Source organism: Podarcis tiliguerta (genome assembly GCF_965153285.1).
Source record: "Podarcis tiliguerta genome assembly, chromosome: 7".
Classification (NCBI taxonomy): domain Eukaryota; kingdom Metazoa; phylum Chordata; class Lepidosauria; order Squamata; family Lacertidae; genus Podarcis; species Podarcis tiliguerta.
In genome coordinates, this window is record NC_139540.1 from 63,544,072 (window position 1) to 63,564,536 (window position 20,465).

General features: G+C 43.5%; 1 protein-coding gene across 7 annotated transcripts in view; it reads left to right on the forward strand.

Annotated features, from left to right (window-relative positions):
• SLC22A23 (solute carrier family 22 member 23) overlaps positions 1-20,465 on the forward strand; it is a gene marked incomplete at its 3' end in the record, with an annotated part of 110,543 nt that overhangs the window by 50,132 nt on the left and 39,946 nt on the right. For all 7 annotated transcript variants that reach the window (XM_083449453.1, XM_083449450.1, XM_083449451.1 and 4 more), the window contains exon 4: positions 17,126-17,294. In XM_083449453.1, coding sequence (XP_083305579.1) covers positions 17,126-17,294 — 169 coding nt within the window. The remainder of the gene's footprint in view (positions 1-17,125; positions 17,295-20,465) is intronic.

Genomic DNA, 20,465 nt, shown 5'->3' on the forward strand with positions numbered 1-20,465 from the left:
ACACCCCAGCAAACTTGAATGGAGAATGCAAGCTATTAAACTGACTGGATAGAAACTGAAGCCATTGCAAATGGAAAATGATAGATATGGTTGTGCTTCTTTCAGGCTCTGATTTGCCACCAAGGAAGTGCATCCTGTTTGGTTCTTGGTCATTAAGAAAGACAAAGAACAGCTGATGTAGTTGCTTGTGGGGCTAACCTTTGTCTTCTCTAGCATCCCAGGTCCTCTTCCTTGAATGGTTGGACATCTGGGGCCTGAGAAGCTGAGGGACAACTCAAAACCTCTGTGACTTGCACTTGAATACTGCTCCCCCACCAAGATGTATGAAATGTCCTTTTACCTGAGCACTTCGGACAGTGCATGTATCAATGAGGTCTCTCTTGAGTATTTAGTGTGGTGTTTATTGCACACGAATCAGCACTGCCATTGTTCTGTCTGACCTTGGGTGTTTTCCTTTGGTGATTCAGGTATTGGCTGTTGATAAGGTATCTTAAATGCCTCATGGCTTTACGCTATCATGTCTATCCTGTGATCCATGCCCATCTTGGCTAGTGGTTGCTTGCATTCATAAGATCTATAATGCTTGCTTTTGTGAGGACATCTTCCGCATAGCTCAATGATAAAACTTCTGCTTTGCATGCAAAAGGTCATTGGTTTGATCCCAGGTGGGATTAGGAAAGATTTTTGCCTGAAATCCTGGAGCGTCTCTGCCTGTCAGAGTAGACAATACCCAGCTAAATGGATTCAGTATAATTACTTTTTTATTAGGATTTATATGCCACTTATTCATCAAAACATATAAGCTGCTTACATAAAACACACAAGACAGCTTCCTATGTTTCTATGTTCATTTGCATGTTAAAGGGAGACTTTTGCTTTCTGATTCCGTGTCAATTGCTATATGGGTTCTCCTGGAATCCAGTGCTATATAATAGCCATATAAAGCTGCTGGGAAAGTTTGTCTAAAGAGATGGGTAAAGTTTCCTCTGTATACTGATAACGTGCAACTAAATTTCTCCTTTCCATCAGATCCAGGTTTTGTAATGAAGTCTCTGAGAGCTTGCCTAGAGTTTATAATGGATCAGATGAGGAGGATGAACTGGCTTTCAACTCCAATAAGATGGAGTTAACTTACAATGCAAGGCTAAGGATTCACCTGCCCTATAGGAGGTCATGCTAAAGGGCAAGACTTGCAGCTTCACAGTGCTCTTGGATAATGCTTTGTATCAAGGCTATCTGGAAGCTTTGGCATGATTTTTCCCCTCTTCGGTTTCAGCTGTGCTCCTTTATCATATCACTGTGCCCCAGGCTCCGGCTACTTTTCAACAACTGCTTAGTGCATTCTACATGGGATAGAACTATAGTGTTGGAAGGGACCACAGTAGTGGTCATCTTGTCCAGCCCCTTGCAATGCAGGAATCTTTTTGCCCAACGCGGGGCTAGAACCCACAACCCTAAGATTAAGACTCTCATGCTTTACCAACTGAGCTATCCCAGAAGAGCTAAGACCGTTTAGGGTATTCACTGGTCTAGAATGTGAAAGTGTGGCTTTCATCTATCTACAGGGAACATATGATACCAGTGCATGAGAGCTTCCAGTTGATTTCTGGGCTAAATTCCAATTGACCATTTAAGGCCCTAAACAGTTTGGCTCATCTATGGCCCCAGCTCCTAAATTGAGGCCTGGGTCAGATATTCTATTATGCAACATCACTGTTAGAGGTAAGGCCAGCCTTCTCCAGCCTGGTGGCTTTTAGGTGTTTTTGTACCACAATTTCTATCATCCTTGACCACTGGGCATGTTGGAGGGGGCTTATCAGAATTGTAGTCCAAAATCTATGGAGAGTACCATGTTGACAAAGGGTCAGGTGGCATTGGACATCTTTTGGTAGACATCTGTTGGACATCCATTGGACATCCACAAGACACATGTCACTCTGTCCCTTTAGAAGGTCAGCTAAGATTTCATAGGTTTTGTTTATTGTTTTCTCAGGGTTTCATTTTGCTTTTAGTCCTTTGCTGCTGGAATTATATTATCTCTTCCAAGTTATGATTTCACTGATCATTGTATTTAGTAAGAGTTTTTAATTGATCTGAGCTCATGTTCCTTCACTGATCATAGGGAATGAGCTGATCATATGGGAAACCTGCACAATCCTTCCATTTTCTACAATGATGGGGACGAGGAGGTAAAGTGAGCTCTGTTACGGGGTTTTCCCCTTATGCAGTTGCTGTTCCTGCGGTGGATTGGATCAGACTCCTAGTATTTAGTTGTCTCTTATTCAGCTTTCAACTTTCCCAGGCAAATAGGCCGGTCAGCAAATATATCAGCCTTTGATCCCATAATTAGGTGAAAGGTATCTGGATTTTGCAATGGGAAACAGGGTGTTTTGGGAACACAAAAGAGTGATCTCAGTTTCTGGAGAAGATTAGAAGCTTTCAGAAAGATGAATGTGGGTTTTCCCCCTCAGGAGGTGTGTTGAAATCTATCCTATGGTGGGTATTAGCCTAGCAATTGTAATCTTAGATCCAGTTGAAGCAGTTTTCATGAGCCAGCTTTGTTCATTCGGAGGTGTGAGGTTCTTGTAATTTGTTTGTTTGTTTGAATATGCCTCGACTGCCAACACTCTGCTTATGACTCGGCATGCCTGTGAAGGTAGGCTGGTTAAGATGGAGAATGTACAAGTTCCCAGGCAGAGAATACATACTGCAAAAAGTCTGTTATACTATGGACAAGATTCTATCATTCAGCACCTCCATGCATTTGGCTAAATCTCTCTTCGCTCTCGCTCTCTTTCATCCTTGTGCCAACTTCTCCAGAACTAGGGAAGCACCTCCTCCAACTTACCTGATCTTGGAGTGTAGCTTTTCATAGGACAGTTTCTCCTGGGTAATGCCATATTGTAAGCTGCTTCTCTGAGTAAAATTATTGCGTTTTCCTTTTGGTTGAAAAACCTGGATATTATTATTATTGCTGTTATCTTACCTCTTCATTTTATGGATTTATATCCTGCAGAAAACCTTTCTAGGCTGTTTTACAAAGCAGTAATATATTACTGCTTTGTAAAACAGCCTAGAAATATAGAAGGAGGGCACCTTATTTGCCTGATGCAATGTGCATTTATTTGGAGCTTAGTGTCTCAATCTGATTTGCAATAGGCATTGGACTGCTTCTTGAGATACTTTGTAAATCGGATTGAGACACCAAGCTTCAGATAAATGCACATTACATCAGGCACATAAGGTGCCCTCCTTCTATATATCATGGTTTTTCTGTTCATGTAGGCCCACATCTGTTCCTGTTTGCAGCTTGCGAGTATTTTAGAGTGAAAAAGCTGCAGTTTATACACATTAACATTTCTTTGTACTGGCACAGTGTTTGCCCTTCACTCAGATATCTGTGCCTTAAGGCCCAATGCTGACCCAAGGCATTTTTCTGCGTGAGGTGGAAATGGTGCTCACCCTGAGCCTTATCAGGATATATAGCACTTGGTGTTAGTCAAGGTATTTTGGCATCTGAGGCAGAAAATTTCACAAGTTTCTCTCCCTCTTCCCTGACACTAAGATAATGAATAGCCATTTGCTGCCCTTTCATGACAACCCAAATTAGCTGGTTGAGGTGGCTGCTTCACCCTGCCTAATGGTAGAGCCGGCCTGCTTGGACCACGGTTCTATACCTTCTTATCTGGGATTAAGCCAGATCTTAATGGGACTTACTTCTGAGCAGACATATCACTCCTGATATGAATAAAGAATTAAAAAAAAAAACCCTGTCAAATGCTCATATTGGTTGTGTGTTACCTTTTAGCACGCCTCAAATTTCTTTGGATGTGAGGTCCATGTTCTTGCAGATATATTTACCTTTTTTTAAATGGAAGAAACTTGGCAGTGGCTGTGGGTTTTTCTTGACTTAATATAACAGTGGGCAGCACAGCAGTGGTCGCTTGTTGCAAATAAAGCCTAGAACTGTTGTTCATTGATACAGCTCGATCAGGCTTCTTTCTGCTTTTCCAGCTTCTGTTGCCAGGAATTCGAGCAGCTGCAAGCTGAGCTCCCCATTCCTGTTTTGATTCGGCATGCATACAGGAATAGAGCCTAGAGAAGCCTGAAGCAGGTTGAGCGTAATTGTACCAGATGGTGTGGAAGGCGAATAAACTGACAGCTCCCATCTCGGGAAGTCTGTAATCAAAATGATTGGGGAACAATCACAAAACACAGTTTTCTCAGACAAGGTTTCAGTCAAAGTCCTTTTGTATATCCTACATCTAGGGAGCATTTGGTATGTTTTTCTTCTTCTTCCATGTATATCTTTCCTCTTCTAGCAGCAATGTATTTCATAAACAGGGCATCTTGGCTGCAAGCCAAGCTAAGATACCATGTTAAAAGGCTACTTCAGGTTTGTCAGCCACAGGCCAAAGGAAAAACAATATTATAAAGTGTTGCTTAGTTAAAACAGTATCAGAACTTGTAACATTTTAGAGATAATTGTAACAAAGCTTTTCCTCTAGGAAAAAACAAAAGGAGGGGCAAAATTGTCATTTTCAGTGTGGATGGAAGGATGTATGTGTCTGTGTGATGAAAACAGAAACATTTGAGAAGATGCTGAATAAATTATATTCGTACTCAACTAATATTCGAACCACAACTAATGCAACAGATGCTATCTGATAAACTACTATTTATATTATAATAAATGCAGAAATAAAGAGGCAGGTACAATACTCCCAAAATCATAGTGTCTGCTTATGCCTTTCACATCACTGATTTCCAATTTTTGTTTTCACCCAGAGGATCTAGCAATATAAATTAAATATACTATAATATAAAAGCCACTTCTTCCCCTCACAAATAAACTAAGTCCTTCATTATCTTCCTGGGCTACATAGGCTCCAACAGCAGTGAAGCATGGACGTCATAAGCAATTCACCACACAGAGCAGAGATGTTTCTCTTGCCTTTCAAGCCACTGGGGTACCCTCAAAAGGTTGCAACTTTGCTCATATCTTCTCCACAAGGAACTGAGGAAATTGCAGTTTGTGGGTGTGCTAAAATTCTGTCAGCTGGTTAGTCTCTTTCTGAATTAGAATTCTCTGCACTCTCATAGCTGTGTGCACATGAGAGAGAAATGGCCATTGCTTCCAGTACAGATCAGTGTTAGCATTCAGTGTCAACAGTGTACAGTGGTACCTCGGGTTACATACGCTTCAGGTTACATACGCTTCAGATTACAGACTCCGCTAACCCAGAAATAGTGCTTCAGGTTAAGAACTTTGCTTCAGGATAAGAACAGAAATCGTGTTCCGGCGGTGCAGCAGCAGCAGGAGGCCCCATTAGCTAAAGTGGTGCTTCAGGTTAAGAACAGACCTCCGGAACGAATTAAGTACTTAACCCGAGGTACCACTGTATAGGGCAAGGAGGTCCAACATTCAGCCTGGGGGCCACATGCAACCTTCAATGTCTTTTTGGTGGCCTTTGGCAACATCTGGTGCCCCCCCCCTCACTGCTTTCCCAAAGCTGGGTAAGCAAGGCTTTTGGAATGAGACATGATGCTCTGACAGAGTCCTAGAGTCCTCCCACCTCCTTCTCAAAACCTAGTTAGCACTTTCCCAGCTTTGGGAAAGAGGTGGAAGGGCTCTGGGACCCAGCCAGAGCCTTGCACCTCCTTCCCAAACCCTAGTGCCTCACTTAGCCAGCTTTGGGAAGGCAATGAGAGGGCTGGGAAGGGGTATCAAATTTTGGCCTCGCTCCCTAACCCCCTGCATGACAAGGCAGTGTGTGGCCCACGGGTTCTGTGTCAAAGTACTCTTGCTGCCCACTTGGTATGAAAAGTTGGACCGCCCTGGTATAGAACCTTAACTGCTCTGTAAAGACCAAAGGGACGTTCAGCCCACTCAATTCTTAGCTTGTAGAAAAGTGGAAAAGAAAATTCTGCCTGCTGCAGGAGGATCTTCACACAAACGGGTTACTTCATTCTTCCCCCTCTCAAGGTGTTTTGTGCCTCGGCTGAGGGTCCTCTCACATAATTTGAGAACCTAAATGAGTGTTTAACAGCAGGATATTTGTTTTAAAGCATTTTGTTAAGACTACTGTGGAGGGAGAGGAATCCTTCACAGATGGGTGAGGAATCAAAACTTAACTGGATTTAGAATAGAAGCTGAAACAGATGGCTTTGTTTCTCATCAAATTTTATTAATATTCATGGAACATCACATCTCTATTTGTGGAGACACTGAGTTTTCCTTCCGTAGATTCCTTAGTTACCTGATCTGCAAAACATTCCCAGCTCTGGGTGCTTAGCTAACTTGATATAGCAAGCCTTTTTCTTTTTTCTTTTTAAGAAGATACTCTTGTGAAATGATACCTGTGCAATTGAGACCATGATCCGATATATGCTTGCTTGAAAATAAGTTTCACTGAACTCATTTCATTGAACTTTACTACTGAATAAGCATACTTAGGACTGAGCTGATATGGATAAGAAACAAATGTCCCTATATTCTTTGAGTTTATTTATTGCATTTGTATGTACGATAAGAAAGGGTCCTGTAAATGAAGGATAGTCAGAAACCCAAGTGGAGGAATAACATTCTGGGTGCAGTGCCTTTTCCAAGGCTAAGTTGTTGTGACTGTTTAACAGTGAGGTTTTTTGAGAGCAGTGGTGAAGCTAGCTTAGAGATTCTCAAAATTTTGCTAACAGAAACTACTTCAGGTCAAAAGCAAGCCCCAAATGACTGACATTGGGACACATGGGCAGACCATGTGTGTGTGTGTTTTATAGAACTACTAATTCTTATGAGCTTGTTAACAAGGGTGTGGTTACTGTGAACTGGTGCAAAAATTGAGGGGCTGTTTACACAGGCTATATCCAGATATTATGGAAAAGCTGGTGGGAAGAGCCCACCCTGAGCCTCCTAATCAAATCATTACAAAAATGAGAAAAGTAAAGGAAGGAACATGCTCCTCCTGAAGCACAGAAGGAGACATCTGTGTTTTGACCATCGATCCCATATGGTACTGATAACACCAAGGTTACAGGTTCGATCCCCAGACGGGACAGCAGCATATTCCTGCATTGTAGGGGGTTGGACTAGGTTGGACACCCTCAGGGTCTCTTAAAGGTAAAGGGACCCCTGACCATTAGGTCCAGTCATGACCGACTCTGGGGTTGTGGCGCTCATCTCGCTTTATTGGCCGAGGGAGCCGGCGTCCAGTTTCCGGGTCATGTGGCCAGCATGACAAAGCTGCTTCTGGTGAACCGGAGCAGCACACGGAAACGCCATTTACCTTCCCGCTGGAGCGGTACCTATTTATCTACTTGCACTTTGACGTGCTTTCAAACTGCTAGGTTGGCAGGAGCAGGGACCGAACAACAGGAGCTCACCCCGCCACAGGGATTCGAACCACCGACCTTCTGATCAGCAAGAACTAGGCTCTGTGGTTTAACCCACAGCACCACCCGCGTCCCTTGCAACTCTACAATTCAATGATTCAGTGCTTATACAGCCACCACAGTACAGACTTCTTCAGTCAGAAGAGCAACTAAAGTCAGAGGGAGTTGGATAGGGATCATGATGTTCATTTATTATCTACTGACTTTTCTACATCAGGAAAAAAAGGGGGATCTGGAAATCCACTCTGGCTTGATGGCTTAAGCACTGGATCCACATAGGATATGCTGCAGTTGATAAAAAACAAAACAAAACCCTGGACACTAAGCTTGAGGAATTAATCCACTGTAGCTCATATTCCCTTAGGGTGACTAATCTAAGACATCACCTGCACACTACTTAATACCTTGTTAAGAATGCAAAGGGCAAGAAGGGGAATGGCGAGGACATTCCAAATGAAGGTGTGGGCGAGGAAGGAGCCAGAGGGTGGGGAGTGTTCGAGCTGTCTTGTTACACGAAGAGTTGGAGCTGGCTCTCTGCGGATGTCTTCAGAGTTACCTTCAGAAGTCTCTAGAGAGCATGGGTTATATCCAACTTACGTTTTATGCAGGGTAAAGCTAAAGGTACCCTGCCCGTACGGGCCAGTCATGTCTGACTCTAGGGTGGTGCGCCCATCTCACTTAAGAGGGTGGGAGCCAGCGCAGTCCGCAGACACTTCCGGGTCACGTGGCCAGCGTGACGAAGCTGCTCTGGTGAGCCGGCATCAGAGCAGCACACGGAAACGCCGTTTACCTTCCTGCTATAAAGCAGTACCTATTTATCTACTTGCACTTAGGGGTGCTTTCAAACTGCTAGGTGGGCAGGAGCTGGGACCGAAAGGTGGGAGCTCATCCCGCCGCGGGGATTCGAACCGCCGACCACACGATCGGCAAGTCCTAGGCACTGAGGTTTTACCCACAGCGCCACCCGCATCCCTTTATGCAGGGTAAACCCAATGAAAATAATGGGCCCGACTTAGCCATGTTATTAGTTTCAATTGGTTGACTCTGAACACGGCTGGCATTGGCTGCAGCCCTATATTTCTAGTTTGCTGGCATTTTCTCCTTCGAAATGCCATGTGTAGTCTGAGCGCTGTATGTGTGACTGACAGATTGAATCTGGAAGCCTATCTGCCGTCAGTTATCTCAGGATTTTTTGTAGCCTCTCTCCACCTGCCAAAGCATTTGCAGTGTGTATGTTGAGAGGGATTGTCAAACTTTAGAGAGAGCTTTCCTTAAATTTTAATTTTAAAAAATCCCTGCGTTCAGATGTCAGTAAGGAGGTTAGGCTGCAATTCTTCTTCCAGACAGCAAGTTTTCTATGTTGTTGTTTAGTTGTTTAGTCGTGTCCGACTCTTCGTGACCCCATGGACCAGAGCACACCAGGCACTCCTGTCTTCCATTGCCTCCCGCAGTTTTCTATGTGGATGTATATATTTTCCCCTATTTTTATGGAGAAAAAATTATTTTATGCAAGTTCTTACCTGCAGCCCAAAGTGGTTCAGGTCCCAGGCACTGGCTTACCATCTCAACGTGAACTGGGTCTGTCACAGGTCAGAGGAGAGACAGATTAAAGACATGGAGGAAGCCTACATGATGATTTATAAAGTCCACAAGAGATATATTTAGGAAAGTGAAAAGGTGGGTGTAAGTGGGAAAGGATACCCTCTTTTTCCTTTAGTAATATCAAACCCTGTAACAAGTAGAGCAGTATATAATCTGTAAGATGTCCATCAGCTTGTTCAAAACCAATGCAGGTGTGTATCTACCTTTTGGACTAATGGGAAGTTCACTTTCCCTTGCAGCTCATGCCTCACCTAAGAATTCCTTATTTTATATTAATAGCTATGGACCTATATTATTTGCAAAGCCAGTTGTCATCACTTTTATGAGAAAGTTAAATTATAATTGAATGTCTTCTGTCTCCTTTTCATTGGCAGGACTTTTGAAATATGCTACCTTTAATAGAGCCCTTTTCACAGCACAACTCCTGCTAAGGGGGATTTGCCAGGTTACATGTGGCACTGGCCTGGCATGTTCATAGTTTATAGTTAGTGAAACCTTGAATATGCCCAACCTTTAGCTACATACATCTGGGGGAGAAGATAAATGGGAACTTGTCGCTTTAAACAGAACAGTGATTTTGGCACTGGGAGCTGCTGCAAAGACCACAGCAAGCAAAGCATCATGACCTATAGTGAGCATTTTGCAAGTCACTATATATTCCATTCTCAGATGCCCCAACTCTGTATCCCTGGGAAAATGACTCTGCTGCTGTTTCCAGGGCTAGTTTTGCCGAGACAAAACAAAAGCCAAATCAAGAGCCTGTAATTATCCTCAATGCTCCTATTGCTTTCAGCTCTCTTCTGATCAACACTCTGTGAATGCATAATCAAATTATATTGAGGAAGATTATGAAGCTAGTGACTTGGGATAATTGGTTGTGTAAACAATATATTGTTTTTACGAAACCCGTTTATTATTACCTGCTTTCACGTGGCTCTCCCACAGAACTCCATATTGAACAGAGATATGGTTGTGATTATGACATCTTTCCTAATGTCCTGTTGTTTCACTCCTAGAATATGGAAGGGAATCATGTTCAGTAGTACCAGTCATGCCCCCACCAACCCTGAGCCCACCCTCAACCTCCATGCATTGAAGGCGGCTTCTAAGTATGCTTGGCTGAATGCTCTTGGAAGCCTCCCTGCAGCCAGAAATTGCACAACATGAGGGTTTCCAGCTGTAAGGGAAGGTTCCCTTCAGACCTTTCTACTCAATGTGGGAAGACTGGGGGTGCAGCAGGTTCGAGATGGCATGCACCCCTCTTGATGCCCCCACAGGTTCCTTAAAAAAACAACACACAAATCCACAGGTTCCTTGAACATAGAGCTTGTTGCTACTTGGGTAGCTTGCATAGTTCAGTGTGGGAAAGCAGCCAGCACCCTCCCACATTATTTTCTTCCCCATTTTGTGGACTCCCTGTGGCATTTGCACAGCAAAAGCTACTTGCAGAAAAACCCACAAGAGCATGGCCCATTTTCAAACCATGGCAGAGTTGCTGTTGCCATTGCTGCCCAGGTATTAGCAAACATTATTTCCTGTCAAGAGTCACTGGAGGTTGGAAAACCAGGAACCTTAGGCTCACCTGTGGTGGTTTGGAACCACTTCCTGTCAGTGAAGTATTTTCAGGCTCTAGCTCCAACCACCCAGATTGACTATTGGGTAGTTCTAGATTGTTATCGTTTAGTCGTTTAGTCGTGTCCTACTCTTCGTGACCCCATGGACCAGAGCACGCCAGGCACTCCTGTCTTCCACTGCCTCCCGCAGTTTGGTCAAACTCATGTTGGTAGCTTCGAGAACACTGTCCAACCATCTCGTCCTCTGTTGTCCCCTTCTCCTTGTGCCCTCCATCTTTCCCAACATCAGGGTCTTTTCCAGGGAGTCTTCTCTTCTCATGAGGTGGCCAAAGTATTGGAGCCTTAGCTTCAGGATCTCTCCTTCCAGTGAGCACTCAGGGCTGATTGCCTTCAGAATGGAGAGGTTTGATCTTCTTGCAGTCCATGGGACTCTCAAGAGTCTCCTCCAGCACCATAATTCAAAAGCATCAATTCTTCAACGATCAACCTTCTTTATGGTCCAGCTCTCACTTCCATACATCACTACTGGGAAAACCATAGCTTTCTATAAAAGACTTTTCAAAAGCAAGATAGCTCAGCCGGTAGAGCATGAGACTCTTAATCTCATGAGATTGAGCCCCATGTTGGGAAAAGATTACTGCATTGCAGGGGGTTGGACTAGATGACCCTCATGGTCCCTTCCAACCCTTTGATTCTATTATTCTAACACTCTTCCTTGCTCTGGTGTGTGTTTTTGGCTCAGCCTTTGGTTATAACTTCCCAGTGCAACTCTTGCCTCCTGGTTTCCAGCTCCCAGATGCTGGCTCCCTACTGACAGCTGTCTATAACTAAGCCCTGGGGTTTCCTTGCCATTTGAAACTAAGCTCAACCCCTTTGTACATATTTACCTCCTCGAACCAGAGATTTCTAGTGCCACAAGGCTTTAACTTACTGATGCGCAAATACTTCATTATGAACTGAAGTATAAGTCTGTCAATGGTTACTAGTGATGGTGGCTATATTATGTGGCTTCTGAATACCAGTTTCCCAGTTTCTGGGGAAGTTTAGTGGGGAAATCTCTGTTGCACTCGTGTCCTGCATGTGGACTTCCCGTCGGCATCTGCTTGTCTGTCATGAGAAAAAATTGCTAGATAGGCCTTTGATTTGATCCAGCTGGGTCCTTCTTATGTTCTTAACCAGGCATAGGCAAACTCCGGCCCTCCAGATGTTTGGGACTACAATTCCCATCATCCCTAGCTAACAGGGCCAGTGGTCAGGAATGATGGGAATTGTGGTCCCAAACATCTGGAGGGCCGGAGTTTGCCTATGCCTGTTCTTAACTCCTCACTACTGCAGCGTTTTTGTCTTTGCCTATTAGCATTGACGCAATCCGACAGAACAAAGGTGAGTGCACACAGAAGGCAACAGGCAATATTTATGCTGTCAGGATCCCAGTATTCTCTTGCCTTTTCAGCACACACTTATTCAGACACATTCAAGGACCTTCTGAAGAAATAATTGCACCTGCAAGGTGGTCAAATGTGAACTCGTCTTGAGCCGCGTATGCTTAAATGAGTGTTTAGTAATTCATGTAGACCCCTTGATGCCATCAGCTGCACAGGAGTGGATCAGTCTCTTCAGCTCAAGCACAATGCCTTGCTATGTGAAGCAAGTCTGCAATTGAAGTCATATGCCTCATCCCAGTTATTCGTTCCATATGATCAGATACAGCTTCTGATACCATTTTCAGAATACAAGACATGGTGCTGAATGATTTCGATCTTTCCATTTCTATTATTCATTTCTTATTGGCAGTGTTTTGCACTATTCGTAATGTTATTTTTTTTGGGGGGGGGGGGAATTAGCGTTTGCTAAAGAAAACACATTACCACTGTCAGCTAGCCATCCCCAAAGGAAAAATCAAATTGTCTGTGTGTGCGCACACATGTACACGTATGCATATACTCACTCTCTCCCCTTTGTTTTCATGGAAATTGATGAATACCAACCAATTTCTTTCATACATTTCAAAACTAGTCTGTGCTGCAGTAGTGGGGTGTTGTTGTTTTTTTGCCTCCCCTTCCTTGTAGAGGTTCCTCCATTTTTACCCCATGCGTCAAATAGCAGATATGGATGAAGGAGGAGGAGGGGAGATTTTAATGGGAAAGAATGTATGAGGGGAAAACTTAAACCTCCATTCCATTTCTTTGGTTACAGATTACCTTCACCCCCTCCAATTCAGCTGGTATTACCTCTGTGACAATATCCTCGTTATGTATCTTTACTATCATGTACTGTATTTTGGGGGGGACGCGGGTGGCGCTGTGGGTTAAACCACAGAGCCTAGGACTTGCAGATCAGAAGGTTGGCGGTTCGAATCCCCGCAACGGGGTGAGCTCCCGTTGCTCAGTCCCTGCTCCTGCCAACCTAGCAGTTCGAAAGCACGTCAAAGTGCAAGTAGATAAATAGGTACCGCTCCAGCGGGAAGGTAAACGGCATTTCCGTGCACTGCTCTGGTTCACCAGAAGTGGCTTAGTCATGCTGGCCACTTGACCCGGAAGCTGTACACCTGCTCCCTCGGCCAATAAAGCGAGATGAGTGCCGCAACCCCAGAATCAGTCATGACTGGACCTAATGGTCAGGGGTCCCTTTACCTTTACTGTATTTTTATTGTCTGTGGGTGCACATCAGAGCAGGGAAACGCTTTCCCCCCTAGACCTCTTGAAAATTGCTTAAAATTGTGGTGGATCACTTAATGATTTTTTCCCCACCTCTGCATCAGCATTATGATCAAAACAAACACCATATATTGAAAAATGATGAGTCCTAGGCCAGGCCACTTGGAAGGGCCCTTTTAGCTGACAAAATTTTATGGGGAAATTAGTCAGCTGTACCAATGACGTGTTGTGAAAATCACAGACCATAGGCCAAGAGGGGCTTGTTAGTAAATTACTAAAATGGTGTTGATCTCCATAGTCATTTGGGGAAGGGCCATAGCTCAGTGATAGAGCATCTGCGATGAAACTGCTAGCACATTTGCAAAGCTAAGCAGGGTCCAGTGTGGTTTCAAATTGGATGGGGGACCACATGTTGAGATTCTTGCATTGCAAGGGGTTGGACTAGATGGCCCTCAGGGTCCTTTCCCAACTGTACAATTCTACGATTCAGTAAACCTTACTTCAGTCTTCTCTTAGTACCCTTCAGATATTGCTGCCCTGAAACTGTCACCAGCCTCAGTCAGCATGGCCAATGGAATCAGGGCTGATGGAATCTGACAACATATGGTGGGAATCTGGTTGCAGGCTGAATATTTTACAGCAGAATCAACCCCTCTTGTCTCATGTTTGCCAGCAAATTAGTAATCCTATTGGGGGAGTTTGAGCCAGAAACCTATTAAAACTTATCCCATAAGTGCACTTGCTTCTTGAATAGACTTGATGCCCAGAGACACTAGCTGTCACAATTTTTTTTTACAGCCCCACCAGCAGGCGAGAGGCAATCTCTAATTCAAAGATAGTTTGGAAATGCTTAACAGACCTGAAACAGGTTGATGGTGGTGGTGAAAAGCATGCCATCTGGCTGAAGGCATATGCGTCCCTTTCTCTTTTCTTTCCGTGTGCAACTCGCTGGAACAGAAAGTGACAGTAATTGAAATACACAGAGGAGGACTGATGGGGAGTGACACTTATTGTTGAAGGAACACCAAATTGCCATGCGGATTTCATAGCTTGTGCGACCTCTGCTTCTTCCACCATGCTAGGCTATTACTAAATTAAACATGCCACTGTCTAAAAAGGACCACTTCTTTCTATCAACATTTTTGCCCTTATAACTAAGGTCCTGCTGAAACAGAAACTGGGAGCATTACCAAAATGTTTAGTGTTTGGTTTTATTTTACTTTTGGGGGCTTGTAAACACCTGCTTGCAACGAGGCAAGGAAACATTCTGAATGTTGTGAAACAAAGAAGTTGAATTCGTGCGCCAGGCAACTGGCCTTGGGAGGGAAAATGCCATGGACTAGTAACTTGTGTGGATTTATTTAGCAAGGTAGTTCTGCAGGTACGGCTGTTTTACAGATGCACTTTTAAAGTTATGCCCATATAAAGCATTTTATGTGTGCACCTGGAGATGTAATGTGAGTGTGCCACAATGTATTTCCAACGTTAACTTTTCATTCCAATACATGCCATGGGGTCAACAGATGCAGCGTATTTCATAATGGCCACAATTTGAAAACAAACCTGGTGGAGCCAATAGCCCCTGGAGGTGATAGTGGTAGAGACACAGCAAGCGACAGGGAGGAATCAAACTCCCCTTCACACAGGTAGGAGCATAGGGCAAGAGCTGCCTCTAAACCCTTGAATCAAACTCCTACCTACCCCCTGAACAGCCTGATTTCAGAACCAATTAACTCTGCCCTCCCAAATGAAGTGCCTTGTCTTTCATTCTTCTCTCTTGGCAATTGAAATTCTCTCTCCAGGGGGAGGGATTTAACTGGCTGACTCCCTTGTGATTTTGGGGAGGTATTTTGCTGATCAAGGTGGAGAAGATATGGTGGTCGTCACCACCACTTAAAAAGTGGAGAAACAGGGTGCTACTGGCACAGAAATGGAAACAACAAGAAATACCGACAATGGAAGATTGGAGATCAAAGTTATTAGACTATGCTGAATTGGACAAGATGACTGGAAAGATTAGATACCTAAGAGACCAAAAGTTTACAGGAAACTGGGGAAAATTTGTTGATTATCTGGAAAGTATAAGTGAAGGCGAAATAATGCTAGAAGGTTTTAAAAGAGCACTGTGAGAATGCGAGGGATATTGTTAAAAGGAAATGAAGGGAAAAAGATTTAAATAATGACAATATAAAGGGTAAGAAATGCGTAAATTAATAAAGACTACGAAAGATTTATGGAAAAGCTGAAGGAAGTCCAAAAAAAGAAAGACTTTGAATATTTGAATGTGAAAATAATGTATGTTTTGTTTTGTTTTGTTGTAAATTAATAAAAATTATTTTAAAATAAATAAATAAATAAATAAAAAGTGGAGAAACTTCAGAGAAGCTTGTGAAAAATGGGAGTCACTGTGGAATCTGCGAGTGATCTTTTCCACAAGCTCCCTTAGGTGCCTGTGTATTCTGCTTTGTTTATTGCACTGCTCTGGTTCTCTTTTGGGTCCTGCTGGCAACAAAGGGGACTGCATGAGTATGCCTTCTGCTTAAATTTCGCCAGGGATAAATGCAGATAAGCTAACTCAAAAGTTGTGCTCATTGCAGGGAAATAATAATGCAGCCTGACTGATAACATCCAGAGCAACTGTCTGGATTTGTGTCTGTGACCTGGTTTTAGAAACGTCTTGTAAATAAACCAATTTTAATCTAGTTCAGCCATTCACTGTGTCAGTGGGACAGGTCATCAAGGACTTTATTGTGACCTCATTGTGTTCAAATGGATATTTCGCAGTTTAAAGCAAACTTTCATTTTCTGTGATGGCTACAAACAAATAAATATTTGCCTCTGGTTCTAGTGCAAATGGATGCAAATATAGTTAGTCATAACCTAAGTCCCATTGAAAACAATGAGTTAGTTGTTGCGTTTAACTGGTTTTGATGGGATTTACAGTGCAATCCCATATGTATCCACTCAGCTAAGTCCCATTCAGTTCAATGTGGTTGAACCAGAGGGTCAAACGGTATACAGTAGCATTTAGTCACGACTTGCTTTCATTGGATTGCATTTATTTGCATTTATTTGCAGTGAATAATGGAACCACATTAAACACAACTAGGTTTAAGTTAATCCCTTTTCTGTTTTAATTGCTGAGAAACTAGGCACCATGCCATCCCCTCAGGTGTGTAATCTTCCAAATTTTAGGTTCTGTTCTGTGGTTTGTGGAGAAAATGAGAAACCCTTCTCACACAGTGGATGTACCATATTGGCCTGAATATAAACCTCACTCCCCCCCCCCCCGAATTCCAACCGTAAAAAGATAAAGTGCTACCTTACAGTATGTAGCCAGGAGCATGGGGCAAACAGTGCCAGAAGCGCGGCAAAGTGGGGCCTGCCCCATGAGTAGTCCCCAGTCCTCTCCCCCAAGGCCAGGAAGGGAGAGAGCAAGGAAGGAGAAAGGCCGCTGGCAATGCAGCACAGCTTCCCCCTCCCACCGCCCCCACCCCCAGTACGCAGCCAGGAACAGTGAGGAATGGTGTGGCTTATATTCGGGGGGGTTCTCCCCCCTCCAATTTTAAAGGCTTATATTCAGGTGTGGCTTATATTTGGGCTAATACAGTATATTTAAGTATATGATTGTTGGGAGAGAACTAATGAAATAGAGGAGTGTTGTTAATGTAGACATGGCAATGACTATTTTGAACCATACTTGTGGAATAATATATATGTATTTTCTAATGTCTTACGAGGTGTGTGCCCTGTTAAATAACCCATAGGATTATTATTATTATTATCATCTGAAGCTTCATAAGCAACCAAGAACAGCAATTCCAAAGAGAACTTACTTGAATCCTTGCCCCCTTCATCATTACTCATTTCACTCTCAACTCTTTCTCTCTCTCTTTTTTTCAGGAATAGAACTCTGTCCTCCTGGTCACCGTTTCATGATAACGATGGTGGCGAGTTTTGTAGCAATGGCGGGGCAGTTCCTCATGCCGGGTTTGGCTGCCCTCTGCCGGGACTGGCAAGTTCTCCAAGCCGTCATCATCTGCCCCTTCCTGCTGATGTTGTTGTACTGGTTGTAAGTATTTGCCGTTTCTCATTTTTCAGAAATACTTACTGATAAAGCTGGACATGTTGGGCCAAACATGGGTTCCCAAGGCCATGGTTCCTAATGTGGTGACTCGGGACATTTGCATAGGATAATTACTAGGCAGGAGTAGGTGCTTAATCCTTTTCCTAATTGCAGCTTCTCCCCTGCAAATGGCAGGAGAGGCTCCAAAATGAGGCATGAGTGAGACAGACTTAGTGGGAAGGGAATCAGCTGGCAGAGGGGATGTTCTGTTTATGGAGTCTCCTTTGTGAATGCCCCCTATCCCTTGCACCTCCCTTTATCTCAGCAGACATGGGATTGAGACCGTATATTTGCCACATGGGCCTGATGGGACCTGCAACTTAGGAATGCACAGTAGTCATACCGTGGGTTACAGACACTCCAGGTTGCGTTTTTTCTCAGGTTGCGCATTGCACCGAACATGGAAGTACCAGAACGGGTTACTTCCGGGTTTCAGTGCTCGCGCATGCACAGAAGCACTAAATCATGCTTTGCGCATGTGCATAAGCGCTGAATCGCAACCCACACATGCGCAGACACGGCGCTGCAGGTTGCAAACGTGCCTCCCACACGGATCACATTCCCAACTCGAGCGCCCCCTGTAAAGTGCTTTGGAGGCATTTATTTGTGGGTGCCTACCATTTGCCATATTTTTCTGTCTATAAGACGCCCCCATGTATAAGGCTTTTTGGGGACTCCAATTTAAGAAAATGGGGGAGAGAGATCTATCCGTGTATAAGACACCCCCAAATGTTGGACATTATTTTTTAGGGGGGAAACCTAGTCTTATACACAGAAAAATACAGTAATTGCCATGTGTTACATTGGTCACATTATATTGGCCACAGGCAATGTAACATATGCTAGAAAACTGTGTGTTCCCCACCCCCCTGGTTTCCAATAAACATTATCAAAAGTTTGACTTGTTGTTAATTATTATCAAAATTTCTATACCACCTGTCAGCTGTAGATCTCAGGGTGGTTCACAACATAAAAATATAAAACAGTTGCCAGTGAAACATTAACTCTTTACGCATATTGTTGCAGATGGATTTTTTTATTGATACTTTCAGAGAAAACAATTCTCTTAAATTACAAATGAATTCTTGAGGATGCAAAACTTGTTACATCTTTTAAAGAAAAAGCATTTAAACTACCAGTGGCATCATCCTTGATTATTTTGGAGGAAAGATCAATCCAGTAAGCAAACGGTTTAATGTTATTTGGAGTTCAAATAACAAAAACAAGGAAGCTTACAACGGTTATATTGGCCGCTACAGAATTACTTGGTAGCATTTATCTCAGAAAGAAGTTGCAACCCAGATTTAGTATGGCTTTTATATCTTTTTTTTAAAAAGGAAATGTAAAAATGACCGTACTTTAGAAACAATATGTTAGTGTGCCTATTACCCCTTTAGATTTCACACACACACACACACACACACCTGGAATAATAATATGGCATGTACTGAATGCCCCTTCCTCTTCATCTCCATCCCCCATCACTGTTACTTCTGGAGTGAATCAACAAATTCTGCCCTTAAAGATAACAGCTAAAAGATAAGAATATCTGTTGAGATTGCTGGGGGAGGTACCTGTTTGTTCCTTCTGAAAAGGATTGGGGGCAGGGAATCAAAGTAATTTTAGTATGGCTCCAGCTTGCGGTTTTCTAAAGTAGAGGTACCTGATGATTTTGTGTATTCAAAGCACATTTTCCTTTCTTCACCTGCATTTCTCTTCCCATTTGCATTGCGTATGCTTCATTCCACTTCTCCTGTATGTTTATGTCAGGTCAGCACTCTCCATTGGGTTTCTATTGCCATGTCTTGCTGCTGCTGATAACAAAGTTAAAAGAGCGTATATCCCTCGCTTCTCTTCTCATGTTGATCATCAGCAAATCTGGGAGGTCAAGAAAGAGATAAAATTGACTTAACAGGGGTATATCTCCAGGAGTTTCCTCCACTCATAAGACTGGCCAAATAAAGTATTCTGGCATCAGTCTATTAAAGGAAGGAGTCTCCATGGATAAGGATGGATTTATTTATTTATTGTCATTTCTGGATGCAGGTGTGTGGCTGCACATAGAGATTTTGCAAATGCACACTGTCCAAGCGATGGGTATTTCAGCTTAGGAAATCTACGGAGACAATTTTAGAATACACACTGGCCACATCTACATATTTATTTTGGTTTTATGCCAATCTAACTATTGTGAAGGGACACGGGTGGCGCTGTGGGTTAAACCACAGAGCCTAGGACTTGCCAATCAGAAGGTTGGTAGTTCGAATCCCCACGATGGGGTGCACTCCCGTTGCTCGGTCCCTGTTCCTGCCGACCTAGCAGTTCGAAAGCACGTCAAAGTGCAAGTAGATAAATAGGTACCGCTCCAGCGGGAAGGTAAATGGCATTTCTGTGCACTGCTCTGGTTCACCAGAAGCGGCTTAGTCATGCTACCCACATGACCCAGAAGCTGTACGCCGACTCCCTCGGCCAATAAAGTGGGATGAGCGCCACAACCCCAGAGTCGGTCACGACTGGACCTAATGGTCAGGGGTCCCTTTACCTTTAACTGTTGTGATGTCCCCCAAACCCAAGAATCCTGGATGTTATTGTTTTTGGTCAAGGCACTTCAAAACTTGGTTAGCTACCTCTAGTCCTCTTCCTCCACTCCCAGCCTAGAGTTCCCAGGGCTCTCTTTGGGAAAGAGAGTTTTGTCTGTGGTGTAAATCATGGCCACTGATATTCCTAGCCTCTTTGGTGGCATCTGTCTCACCTCTTTGTTCTGAAAAATCTACACTGATTACCGGTACTTATTCTTCCATGCTATCGTTCCCCATGTGAATAATGCCAAAAGCACTCTCAGCATTGGAACTGGTTCTGATGCCACATGCATCAAAGTTCAAATATTGTTTCCTTGGCTTAAAATAAAGTACAGCAAACTTCCCTGAGAGTGTCTGATTTCATGCAGGAAATGTGCATATCAGCTTCATTATTGTACTAGCAGAGTCATCACTAGTTGGATATCCAGTTTAGCTTAGGGGTGGTCCTCCTTATTGGACTACAACTCACATCACCCAGACCATTGACCCTGCTGGCTGGGGCTGATGGGTTTTGGAGTCCAACAACAACTGGAGGAAC